Source organism: Numenius arquata, chromosome 4 (genome assembly GCF_964106895.1).
Source record: "Numenius arquata chromosome 4, bNumArq3.hap1.1, whole genome shotgun sequence".
Classification (NCBI taxonomy): domain Eukaryota; kingdom Metazoa; phylum Chordata; class Aves; order Charadriiformes; family Scolopacidae; genus Numenius; species Numenius arquata.
This window is the reverse complement of record NC_133579.1, coordinates 14827135-14841053: the sequence shown is the minus strand read 5'-3', so window position 1 is coordinate 14841053 and position 13919 is coordinate 14827135. Positions and strand designations below refer to the sequence as shown.

Genomic DNA, 13919 nt, shown 5'->3' with positions numbered 1-13919 from the left:
TCTGTGTTTTAAAACCATTCAATGTGTTTTGCACATCCATATATTAACTGAAATATTTCAAAGGAGTAGCATTTACTGATAAGTAATCGGCTAAAATGTACAAGAAAAAAAAAAACAAAGCCAAAACCATTGCCAGTGTGATGTTATTACACTGGGTATTTGCTTGGGTATACCATTTCTCTAGCAGGATCTAATTTTTACAGAGCTCACAGAAATCCAGGTAGCAGAGGCATTTTAAAGAAAGATCCATCTTACTGCAAGACTTTTCCAGGCAAAAATCTCTAACTGTAACCTAAAGTAGGAAATAAGTCATTATATATGCCATTTGGTTTCCCTCCTTATGCCTTGCTTTGTTCTTTTCCTATATATCCATATTAGTTTATTTTGTGAACTCTAGTGTCTCAAAGCATTTTTAAATCAGTGAACAAAGGAAATAAATTCAGGAATAATGAAGAAGGGGAAAAGAAACCTCTGACCTGGTATTACCAAAAAAATAAACAAACAAAAAAAAGACACTAAGATGAAAACAAAATAGTGCCATGGATTTACATATGGGGTTTTGATGGAAACTAGGGCTGGGTTTTAAATCAAAACTCACCATCTCAAAACCACTTCTTTTCATCCGCCTGCAGGACTTGAGGTAAGTACGTATGCGTTTTCTGGCACGCTCTTGATACTCAGGGAATTGTCGCCTGCATGAGTCAATGATAGCCTGGATCTTTTCTTTGGGCTGCTTAGAGATTGGGACCATTCGGTCCAAGTTTTCATCTACAAACAGCCTGACAAACATCTGTTGGCAAGAGGGAGACAGAGGAGATGGGTTTGGAGGGTGGCTCTCTTCTCTTCCTAGCTTCCTGTCTTGATTACTGATAGGAAGACATTTTTTCTATCCAGTGAAGAGCTTTGTAATGGGAAGCCAGAAATATTAAGCAAACAGTTCTTTAAAGGGTTATTTTGGGGCGGGTGATTAAAAAAAAAAAAAAAAAAAAGACAAGAAAAGAATAGTCTATAGGATACAGAACTTATGAGATAAACCAGAACAGATTGTGAAAATAGGCACTACTTACGTTTCATTATTAACAATAAGCTGTGATTGCTAATCATTTTATTGAACTGACTCTCACTTTTTCTTTGTTTGAACAATTGCTTGTGTTTTCATGCATAATTACACACATTGGGAAAGCAATAAAGAACAGCTGACCACCAGAATGGTCTTCTGATAAACTAGCTACAGCCCCTTTCCACTCAATAGGTGAACATGCACATACACACATGCACACCCACGCACGCGGGCGCACACACACACATACAGAACAAAGCTTTGTTTTCCTCACTGGTAAGGATGGCACTCTGCCTTAAAATTCTAAATGAAACACAGTAAATCTGTTGTCTGTTGGCAAGAGTTTAGTGCGCATTAAAATAAAAATTGAAATAAATCCTGTAAATTAAATTAATGTGCCTTTAATATTGTCAAACTTACCCATAAATAACAACGTAAAAGGAATAGTAGAAGTAAACAAGACAACGAGTGCAAGAGGACTTACGTTAAAAGCTTTCAGTCGCTCAGCTTCTACCCCATCTGATTCATTAACCTTCTCAGGATCTTCCTGCTCATCGTGGTCATCCTCATCCTCATCTCCTCGATTCAGAGACAGATCTTCAGCACCTCTGCCTACACTCTCATTCTTGCCGGAGTCATAGCTTGAATAGCTATGTGCAGGGGACTGAAAATAGACAAAAAGAATATGTCTGTAAAAATTCACCATGGAAATACGGTCTACTTATCAAAAATACTTTACAAATATTTAAACAATTCCATGTTTTCTTTTTATTCTTTATTCAACATAAAGTGTTCATAATCCTTGTAAGAGCAAACAATTCACAATAATATTAATTTCAGTACTTAAAAAAAATGTGACCAGCTGCAAATTCAGTAAATCAATTAAAAAATTAATTACCTATGATAATTACAGTTACCATGAGATCTTTGCCATAGAGCCTTGTTTAAGTAGTACGTACAGAAGTTTCTTACAAATACCAACTTCTTTGTATTAGCCAAGATGAAAATAAGGGGCAGTTGATTTGCGCAAAACTCTAAAGGATTAAAAATTACACGTTTTAAGGCAAAGAGGATTTAAGTAGGAACCATTGATATTCATCCAGTAAATATGAAATATTATCAAGAGCTGCAATAAGTTATTCAAAACATGGAGATGATTATGGTCTAGTTTCACCCACAAAACCCCAGAATAAATTAGAGATGTGTAGGATTGTTAGCATTTTGAATGCTCTTCTGAGAATCATATAGTAAAACCATTTTCTCTGTGTATCAGCATTCAGAACTTTCCCCTAAGCAGAAATTCAGCTTGCTGAATAAAACAGATGACCATTTCATTAAAGTGTATCCACCTGTAGGACCAAAAAGTTTTCAGTTACTATACTGTGCATTTTTCCTTGCAATATCAAGACTTCAGTTACCTGTTTCTTTGCATATAATTCAAACTACAGACAACAAAATGACATCAGTAATAAAAAGCCTTCTACAACTTAACACCTTAAGATCAAATCTTTCCCCCAGTCACACAAAAGTATTAGACAGTATCTTATTCATTTTGGGAGTCACTCCCATACAATTCCTTGCCTTGCCTTAACAGCACTCACACTCCAATCATTGCTTTTTTATCTCTCCTCCCCAGACTATATTCTCACAGTAAAAATCCCCTGGAGTTCCGCTTTTTAATCCCTAATGCTCCTAACATCAGATCTTGCAGCCTCTTTCATCTCCTTCCTCGAGTATCTTCATTCTCTCGACCACTCTCCAAGACCCTTACAGCAGACATAGGGAGAATGAGAAAACATCAAAAGAAAACAGAAGAGCCAGCCTCTGGATACAAACACTTTCAACAAGTAGCAGGCTCAGCATCACCTCTTCTCTTCCTACTGCTTATGACTGCACAGCTATGAGGCAAGAAATCAGCGGGAGTTCAGGATGGCAAACGGGAGACGGCATGGGAAGAAGAGAGTTGGGAGAGCAGCAAAAAAACTGTTCCTTTTCTCGACACACTGATATTTTGTTCTGGGAAGATGATGGATATCTACATTTCTGCCCATTCAGATAACTCTTCCTTGCACGATGCGTCCATTTAATTATCAGACTCCAGAAGAATATGGCTCCATCCTGATAGGACATGATGGCTATAACTTTTCAGAGTGTCTAGGATATATAAGCAACAGTATTTAACCCGACCAATGGCTACCAGAAGGCCAACAGCTGCAGCCTGTTATGAGGAAATAAGAAGAGCAATTTCCCTTGATCCTGAAGAGATTCCCTAAGAATTTTTTTTAAAAGGGAAGTTACAATTAATTTATTTTTACAAATACTGTAATTGTGTCCAAGTGCTTTGCCGTAGAATATCTGACCTAGACTGCAAGACTTGTTCGTTTGTATTTCTTTGTTTCATCTTGTATTACAGTCATACAGCTTCTAGAGGGCTTCTAGATAACCAAAAAGCCATTTCATGTGCTAGGCACCATACAAAGCTGCAGAAGCTAGTGCCCTGAAGAACCCTACTGTCTGAAACCCTTGTTCTACAAACACTTGATTTCGCATGAGTCATTTCATCAGACTAAATCCAATTAGACTACTCATGTGCATAAAGTTAAACAGATGCAAAACTGATTTCAGTATGTACATATGTTTGGGCTGGATGCCAAGATCATCAATTATGCACGAGGATTGAGATTTGTTTTGTGAAGGAAAGAAATTCAGGCCAAAATGGATTAGCTATGTCTCTCAAAAATGAAATAGTAATATTTTTTTTTAAGAAAGCATTGCATAGGGAGCCTTGTCCAATGTCTTCTCCAAAATATTTATTTCAAGAACAACTTTAGCATCTTAAATGAACCGTGGAGAATAACGTACTCTGAGAAAGATGCATGGCAGGAATCCATATTTATTCATCATGGATTTGAAGACTGTCTACAGTACCAGGAAAAAAAGGTGGGTTTTTTTTTTCCTAGCTGTTGAGTCGGCAACAGTCTTGCTAAGGGAAGAGGTTAGAAAAGCTCAAGTAAAATAAAATCTCTACCTTTTTGTATTTCTACAAAGATGAATACTGAGTCAGAGACAGAACAGACTGTTTCTCTCACTCATGTTGACTCTGCAGTTATGCAAAAGCATTTTCTTTTGGTACTCTATTACGCAGCTGCAGTGCTAAACAAACATGGAGCAAGACAGCAGAGGACAACTTTTCCTTAGTACACATTCCCCAATTTTAGGTCTTGCACTGTCCTTTCAAAAGGCTGTTCCCACCTTTGCCAGACAGGAACCTGCTCATCCAAACTCCTGTACACTCCTTGAAACATTTTTATGGTCCTGCAGTGAGCTGGATTGGAGAAGCGAGCCTGGTGACAATGTGTTGGGCTCGGTGTGTTTTTTTTTTTAATTTTGTCGGTCTGTTTAAGACCAGGATCGGTTCTTGGCTCCAGTTCACCATCTTAAAGCACAAACCTTTGTGCTGACAAGAAAGTGTGAGCATGGAAGGGATAGAGGGAGCGTACACATCTCTGTTAACAGCAATGTGAGATTAAAGCAGTCATGGAGGGAAACATTAGTAGACACAAGATGTTTCACAGGTGAAAGCTTTGTGCTTAACAAATGTGGGTTGGAAAAGAAAGTGACGGCAATGTAAAATGAGAAATTACTCAAGGAGAACAAATGAGGCCAAAGCTAAGGCCAAGAATATTGCCTTCCCCAAATATTTAGATGATTATAAAGTTGTCTTAAAAATACTGGAATGTTGATAGATGTACTCTGGCCACTTTGTCCTTGCCCTTTTCTGAAGGTTCTGAGTTCATTATTTTAATCTCTTCCTTGCAAAAGTAAGTGTTAGACACTTCTGCTTTATAAAAACAAAAGTAAAGGTTCTTGCCTAACAACCTGCTTTCAGCAGCTTGTGACATGAAATATCAACATCTTTCCAATACATTACAAGTCAGCAACAGAAGTTGCCTGAAGTAAGGTAAGTGTCAAATCATACAATAAACGACCCGGGAGGACATCGCAGTGTCATCCAGTTCATCTTGCTGCCGCAGAAAAAGGTCAGAAGGTCATTCCTGACCACTGTTACCTGGTTGTTATCTTAAGACTTCCAGTGACAGAGATGCCATGCATCCCCTAGACAATCCACATCAGTGTTTCACTGTCTTCACAATTATTAAAATATTCTTAACACCCACCTCTGACTAAACAGCACTAAGTCTATTTCTTTTTTACCTATCTACCACATATCGCAATGGAGGACAAGTGTACCTGGAGAGGAGAGCATTCTCTTCCCTCTTTACAAGAACCTTTCAGACATTTGAAGACTGTTATCATGTTCCCTCCCCTCAGTCTTCTCTTACCAACAAATTAATTCATGCTATGAAACTCATACTTTTCAGTTTCGTAATCATTCTTATTGGTCTGCTCTGGATGTTCTTTATTTGGTCTGAAACTTTCTCAGAGCAGCTCCCAAAACTCCAGTGTGTTCCATTTGAGGCCTTTCTATGGAAAATATATTCATTTATTGCTTGACTGATTTCTAATATGCTTACAGCAGAAAAAGCTTATCACTTTATTTGCAAGATAATAGAATACCCCATACATGCAAAAGACAGTAATGCAGAAACCCCACAGCTGCCAACAGAAGTCATGCTATTATTTTGTGAGAAATAAAGCAGAAGTAATCCAGAACATTAATAAATATAAAGTCTACCATAGTGCCCCAATGCCTGGTAGGCTCAGACACTGGTGTATGGCCGTCAGACATGGTTTGGAGGATGATGTCGCATTCATTTATTGCAGGAGGCTTCTCCCAGCAACTGGCAACAAGAGACTCTTGGCTATCTATCTCAGTGATTGTACAAAGAAGGCTGTTGATTACTGGACCAAAAGTTATTCAGTGACAGGACAGAAGGTTAATTACTGAGGCTGATTATTCGTAATGACCAAAAATTGGAAAAATCATGGCTTTGTGATTCTTTTAAAATGCCAAAACAGAGCAAAAGACCCTACCTTTTCAGGGGAAAAAAAGCCTCTGAAGGAAGCATAACAATTTTTATTTTTTTTTAGATGAAGCTTCATTTTTCACATTTACATTACATTTTACATTTACATTTAGTTGGATAGTTTTTAATTTAGTTGGATAGTGTGTTACTCTTTCATTTATTAACATTAGACACAGCACTTCTGTGAGCTGAAGAGATTTGGGGATTTAAAGAGCTGGTAAGACAGTAGCACAGTTTCCGTACTGCATGGAAAGGAAAGGAGTTGTGAGGTAGGCAGAAATGGAAATACTCTACTGGTTGTACATGACTGTCTTGTAGAAATCTGCCTCCACATCTACTAAATAAAAATGTTTTAATGAGTAAGCAAAAACATAGTCTAAAGCTAACAGAGTTCTGCTTGTCCCTTCATTTTTACCTCCAACACCTTCTTCCTTCTCTTTCTACATCTCAGTCTTTCCCCCCATACCACTGAATACACAAAGGTCTACAATTTCAGCAATTATTCTTGCAAATTAGTGTGCTTTTCTGCATATTTCCCCATGTGCTATTGTGTACACACATTTTTATAGAAACCATTCCTATGGTACAGAAAGGAATTAGAATATTGTGAAGACACCAGGTTTGATTGCTTTTTTTTTCCCAGAATTTTGAATTAAATTAGAACTTGATTTTAATTTCTTATTTCACATTTACATTTTTAACTGATTCTATACATGATGAGGTTTTTGAACGAAGTGTAACACACTGGTTGTCAGTGAACTGACTGTGAGTAAGATGCAAGCATTTGATTTGACTTATAAACAAAATTAAAAGGTTAAGCCTGTAAGGTTAAGGTCAAATAAATTAATATTGGATTCTTAGAGTTCCACTTTCTTTCCAGTACAAACTGTGAGTTTTCCATATTGCACGGAACTTGCCTGCAGGAGGTAGTGTTTTGGTTTTTTTTTTACACTAAATACATAACATATGTCATATAAATAACACATTAGAAAACATAAAATACATTTGGCACATAGGTGCCCTTTTGGTATTAAAAGAGATGAAACTATGAATTCAAATGTTCCTATCTTTTTCTCAATTCAAACAGTAAAGCAGGAGGCATAACTGGAAAACTAAGGTTCAGTTATTAACCTAAGAAATCCTCTTTCAGTTTTTATAGGTAGAAGTCCAGCTCCCTATTATTTTTCATTTAAAAGCCATTTTTTCCACAGTCCCTCTTAAATTGTATGCCTTTCTCTCTTCCAGACGTTACTGTTTTATCCTTTTTACATAGCCCCTTTAAACCTTCATACTGTGTGGAACTTTACAGCCCATCATTTTTTTCTCATTACTGAAAAGACTGTGAAGTCTCAAATACGATTCCAGCATCTCACCATTTATTTCAAGATCCAATTAACCTCATTTTTATAAACTTGTCACACATTTGCTCATCCTACCCATATCTTAGCATCTGACTATGACCAGTTTGCTCCCGTTGTTACACCACAATTGGCCTCTCCAGCTCCTTCATAAAATTTCACCCTTGATAATGGGAAGGCGTCATTGTGCATGATTCTGCTATTTGGAGCATGAGAATAACAGCATTTTTACTGGAAGAAAAGAGAGCTGAAATCTAGCGTTTCATAGGTCTCACTCCATAAAAGTGTTATCTAACATGTAAAGTATCGTGGAGTAGATTGTATAAGACATTTTTACACAAAACTTGTATTACACCGAAATATTAAAGATCTTTTCTGTTTGCTCTCTGTTAACAGTGTGAGGCCCAGAAAGATAACTGTTCAGTTATTTACAACAGGAACTAAGAAATAAAAATACTTTTCTCCTGAATTATCTTTGACATGTTTTTTTCTCCAGAGTCATTATTTTTACAGTAGTCACTGAGAGAATGGTGACTGTTCCTAAGACTACCTACTCATTCTTTCTCAGTAATTAGCCAGTTGATATTATATTATCTGTTTGCTTCCTTTCAACAGAAGCACATTTATTAGTAGTAAGTAGAGTAAGCTGTAAATTACGCAGACACTTTCATTCCAGCAGGATTTATCTGGACAGATAGAAGTTTGGATAATTGAAAGATAAGAAATAATTGAAAGATGCCCTGAAACACAGATCTTCCTGTAGCATATTTTCTCCTTTTAGCTAAAATATAGTCTACCCTAGGTCTATCCCCACTGGTATTGACTGACATTATTGAAATACAACACTTTGCCCTAATAGAAATAACCTCAGAAATTGAGTAGAAAGTAAAAACAGAGAGCCAACTGAGAATTCTCAGTCAAGTAGAAGAATTAAGTATATTTAGAGGTGATAGTTTAATGAGCTTCTTTCTAATTTGTCCACTACCAATCTCTTATTACCTGATTCAGCACCTCCAGGAAGCTGCTCCTTCCCCAGCCATTCTGGAGGGGGAGAATTCTTAAGGATCAGAATAAGCGTGTCCAAACCTCCCTGGCCCACCAGTGTCAGGAGCACCAGGGCAGAGCCAATTTAACAGAGCAGGAGACCTCCCTACTTCTCACAGGTTTTATTTTACAAAGCTGTTTTATTAATGACTTCTAGAATTCCTGTCACTGATGTAGGAAGACAGGTATTTTCAACCAAATATTAAAAAACCCTAGTTATATAAGCCCCAATAACTGGTCATATTGCAAAATGTGGCTGCTGTGTTTTTGGCAAAAATACAACGTCCTTTGTGGGATTCAAAAAGCCACAGCTAAAGAGTGACAGACTCAAATAAAAGCCTAAATTCTTTTTGGCATCATACACGGCTATTTTGGAGCTTTAAAAGGATCTGACAGAGTTTCTGTGAATTTGAGAAACTGAGGCTGCCACATAGGAAAGCTCCATCACAAACTTCTGGATTTCTGCAAACCATGAGAGCCAATAGAGGATTTAAACATTTCCTATAGTACACCCAAAATCAGACTGGAAGATCTGAATGAAGATGTTATACTCTTGTAAGAGCCTACCTTACAAAAAAATAGAAAATCTACCTTATTTTCAAAGCTCAGGAAACTTCATGAGTGGCCTCCTAAGAACAGCATTAGCATGCCTGCATACAGTGCAGGTACTACCATAGCTCTGTGAAGCCAAGAGCATGGGAGTGTCCCATTAAGTTCTTGTGTTTTTGTCAAAATGCATCAATCAAAAACTTCTATTGGAAAACTACCATTTCTAATTATTGGTGAAATTTTCACCTTTTGCCAAGAACCTTTACAGTTTCCACCCAGATTTCACAGCCTTCTATTTTTCAGGGTTTTCTTCTTCTTTATTTTCTTTTTTAAATGAAATAGTGACAGATTATATGGGGACTAGGGAACATTTTTCTTATGAAATACACTTCAGTGACTTCTGAGTTTCACATTACAGGCAGGTAGCAAGCATTTTTGACCACCAATTCTTTGGTGAATTGTTAGACAACTGGCTGTTAAGAGCTACAAACTACTTTGAAAAAACATTATGCTATTAATTTCTTCTTGTTCTATTTAAATTAAGCATGAAACCTCTAATGTAAGCAACGCATTTAGGAAGTAGCTAAGATGGAGAAGACCTGTACAGACCTGAATATCACAATGACAATCACAATGCAAGCCTCAAGACTCTCACTCCTTTCCTTGCAGCCTGTCCTCATCTAAGTGTCACAAGAGAAAGACATAACTGAACACATCAGCAGGGGTACAACAAACAGTTGAGTTTCATAGGAACTCTCCTGCAAGGAGACAGCAGAATCCCTGACAAAACTCAATCTATTTTTCAAAAAGTCCACTTAATGGCCAACAGTGCTACCCCTATCGATAGAAAATATCCCAAACTGCTGCTAGCTTTCAAAACAAAAGTATTTGCTGAATACTACAACAGCAGTCATGACCTCTGAAGTCTGACTTAGGTATGAAGTAATTGTCAGCAAAAGCAGAAATTGAGATGCAGAAGTGAAATTATTTCTTGAGTAGCAGTTTAAATGTTCTAAGCCTATTGTTTTATTTCTAGGATTTTCATTTCTTAGGGGTATCTGTATGCGGGGAAATAATGTTACCGTACGTATAGAAAAGCACAGCTTCTTGTCAACATGGCATCATCAGATGCTCCATTTTAATCTTGAGCATATTGCTGCTGGAAAACCAAAGTAGAAGCAGCCCCTTCCTCACTTTAGCAGTGAGGAATACAAACCAGGGAATACAAATCACATGCAATTTACTGGTTTAGTCATGGGCCCCTTGTAAAACATCTGCAATGAACTAGAAAACTGCCACAATCTTTCTTCCTTTTTCTCCTCCGTTGCTATTCCTTCTCTACATGCCCCTTGGTTCTGTTTAAACCATTTTTTCCAAGCTGTTTTCTCCTAAAATCTTTCATTCTTTTCTTTGTCTTTGAACTCATTATGCCTTTAGTTCTTATTGCTTCATGCTCCTCTTGCATTGTTCTCTAGACTCTCATACTATTTCCTTCACATCTTTCTCCCTAAATTTCTCTCTGCTCCCTCTTGCCATAAATTTAAGCTGTGACATCAAAAGCGTTCAATAACCTGTTTTCTTCTTCAATTACAAACACAAAACATAAGGCTATTTTCTCAAGTCTCAAAGTATGAATCTACACTGGGAAATTATGTGCTTATTTGTGAACAACCTCTCTTGAATCTACGACTGTCAGCTACAGGTGTGAAGCCCTTGATAAAAGACCTACGACCACAGAGAATCTAAAGACTTTGCACCTGCCCCTTCACTCCATGGCCTTTTTCTTCCTCTCTCTTTATTATGACGGTTTTCTATTCCTCCGCAGCAGCTCAGGTACACGCAAGCTTTTTCTATCTGCACAGCAATGTTCCCAAGGGGGAAACACCTTCACATGTGTAAGAGTTCCAGTTACATCAGGAAGTCAGGACATATGACACTCACTTTCACCCTGTTCACTCCACTGTTTCCGTGTATCCCAGGAAAGCTAGAGATGGAAGCTACACAAGAGGCTTCCAGGTTGTACAAACTCTCAAAAGAAACTTCCAGAGGGTAACAGCAGAGACAGATGTAGGGATAATAATATATCAGCACTGCAGGATTTGTGTGTCACAAGAGCAGCCGCAGCAGAGGAGAGGAGCATTGTTTGGAGGTAAAGAGAAAGAAAGCAAAGATGATGAAGGATGCCTCTACCCCATTCCTTCAAGGACTTTGGCAAAAGAGTGCTATTTGAGGTCCAGGAACTCAGCAACTCCCTATAAAGGCTGCCTAAGGCTATACAGCAGCTGGACTTATTAAACACATAGTTATATGCTGAGCTGTGGACCTGTATCTTCTAATAAGGAAGGAGGAGCAGCATATTTTTATCCTAACTCATATGAGTAAGAAGAACATAGTGCACAGACCAAAAGTAGGAAATAATGAGGAACTAAAAACAATGACTGGGACGAGAGAGGAAAATGGTTTAACAATGGACCTTTCTCAGTGCACTCTTTCTGAATTTATTGTGAGCTCTTCCCTATGCTGATTTCCTCTTCCTACTTCATTTGTTCACAATGGCATTTCAGAGGTTCTCCCACCTTCCTCCTTTCCAGTCTGAGCATGGCAGAAGTGCAAATGTTTGGGAAGGAGATTAAAAAACAATTGGTGGAAGCAGTGGAGGAGGGAACTCCAACTCACCTGTCTCCATCGTTTGAGACAAATTTAGGCTCTCCCTCCTTCAGTTTGTGTTGCTCAGTCACTATAGTCATATGCCAGAACAGGTGAGAGGAGACAGTCCTGTCACTCCTTCTCTTCTGATCATGAGAGTCTGACCGATCATTTACATCTTCAGAAGTACAGATTAGAGGAAAAAAGACAGTAATGGTAACATATTGAGAGACAGACTCATGCAAAAAACCTAAGCCAAAAAAACCAAAGATTAATGACATGCGTGTAACCCAAAATAATCTGTGCAGTACCAAACAGCCATTTACAACTGATCCCAATAATAAGATGACACATTAAAGATAAATTTCTTTTGGGGACAGCTAGGAATGAAAGAGGGGCACCACACAAATTTGTTGCATGTGCAAGAGAGGAGTATATTGCTTAAAGAGAAGTATATGGCACAAGTAGAAAATGATGAACTGGCTTGTTCTTGCTTTTCCTTTCTGCCTTTCACCTCAATCTGCTTGTAGCAGCAACCTTTCTTTCTTTGCTGAGCTTTATAAAATACCTCTGGAGATAAATCAGCTGGATTGTGTTAGCAACCAGCCCTGGGAGACAGAGGCTAATTGCTTTAATTATTGCTTAAGGGCCAGGTGGGGAGATTTAGAACTTGAAACCAAACAAGAGGGGACAGATGAAGACCCAGCTCCTGAACTGGGGGGCAGCTGTTCCTGGTTTGCAATAGTCTGAGTGACAGAGGAGCAGCTGAGGGATGCCTGTAACTGAAGCTTATGGAATAGATTACTGATTAGTTCCCTACTTATCTACCACAAATAAATCTTTAGACTGATATGTAAGAAATGCTTGTAGTTTGACCCTCCGTGTTTAGGGAAGGAGAAATAAAGCATTTATCATATAAGTAAGCCAGATGTATTGCTTGAGGTTAGCGCATGACAGCAACCGTAAGAATATTGCAGTAGAATTCCTCATAAAGGCAATCTCTACCCATTAGTCCTCCAGACCAATGCATCTTTAGGATTGATACAAAAAGGGCACCAAGAAACAGAAACAACGAAAGAACCTTTCAGTCCTAAAGCCACGCTGGCTGTGCTACCACTAATGGCACATTCTGACATCTGGGGAGTGGGGGATGGAGGACAGTATTATAAAAAGCATTTAAGATGACTCCCAAAAGAAAAGACAACTCCTGATCAAACTATTCAGGGAACTAATTCTAGCAAAAACCACAGTTGTGTTGAAGAGCAAATGTTCTTCCCCAGAAGAATCGGAGAGATCACAGTAACCTTCTAAAACCCTGTCAATATCATTAAGTATCTCTAACAGATCACAGCTTTCATGGTACCACCCTGAAGAAACCAGAAACTCTCATTGTAACGCCTAAGTTTGCCTGCTCGAGATGGTACAGCACTTTCTATCTTTTACAAATGTTAGTATATATTTGATACAAAAGTGAGCTAGAACTTTTGGGTGGGCTGGTTATAAATGAGCCCTGGGATTTTATATGCAGCCTATTAAACTCTCAGAATTGTGAGAAGAGGATCATCCTACTTCCTCTGGGATAGCACAGCATAGTGTAAGCTCCCAGAACAGCTGCTTTTTGGAAAGGAAACTGCACTTCTGAACTTGACTCTGAGCTCCAGTATTCTCTGTGATTTCTTTTAGTTGCATAATCTTTATTTACTGCAAAATGTTTCTGTCACATTGGTACTTAGAGGGAACCATGCAGCCATCAAGCAGCACAGAAGTTTCCCTGATGATGTAATAGACCTGATCTGTAAAAACTCAAACTCATTTACAATAAAAATATTTTCAGTTGTAAATTCTAGGGACCACTTTGTTACATGAGTTCACTTTGGCTCACTAAATCAGTACACAAAGCTCAATTCTTATCACCATCCAGTAATGGAGAATTCCCCTAGCAGACCAGAAACTGCTATTTGGCAAAACACCACTTCCTCCAAAAAACACATTAAATCCACATTAGTAGAGGAAGAGTTCTGGTAGGAAAGCCAGCTAGAAATATACCAGAAAAATTGAATAAATCAGAGCAGGCAGTGCATTCTCCTACATTGATAGTACAACTCATTGCCGGACTATGGAGCAGTGAACAGCTATAAAACTTGCTTTGTATCTCATTCCAACCCAAATGATTTAATTTCCTCTCCACCACATTCAGGGAAATAGGATTTGATCCTATGTTAGGTCGGCTTATCACATGAAGAAAATTAGCTGAAAAGTTCAGATCCATATCTG

The 13919-nt window shown here is 38.1% G+C and overlaps 1 protein-coding gene across 4 annotated transcripts in view; it reads right to left on the bottom strand.

Moving 5' to 3' along the window:
* Nucleotides 1–13919, bottom strand: part of NOL4 (nucleolar protein 4) — a 194056-nt gene that overhangs the window by 46643 nt on the left and 133494 nt on the right. For 2 of the 4 annotated variants that reach the window (XM_074146342.1, XM_074146343.1), the window contains exons 7-8: nucleotides 1545–1724; nucleotides 599–790 (exon numbers count right to left, since the gene is read on the bottom strand). In XM_074146342.1, coding sequence (XP_074002443.1) covers nucleotides 599–790; nucleotides 1545–1724 — 372 coding nt within the window. The remainder of the gene's footprint in view (nucleotides 1–598; nucleotides 791–1544; nucleotides 1725–13919) is intronic. The other 2 variants (XM_074146344.1, XM_074146346.1) reach the window with 1 other exon arrangement.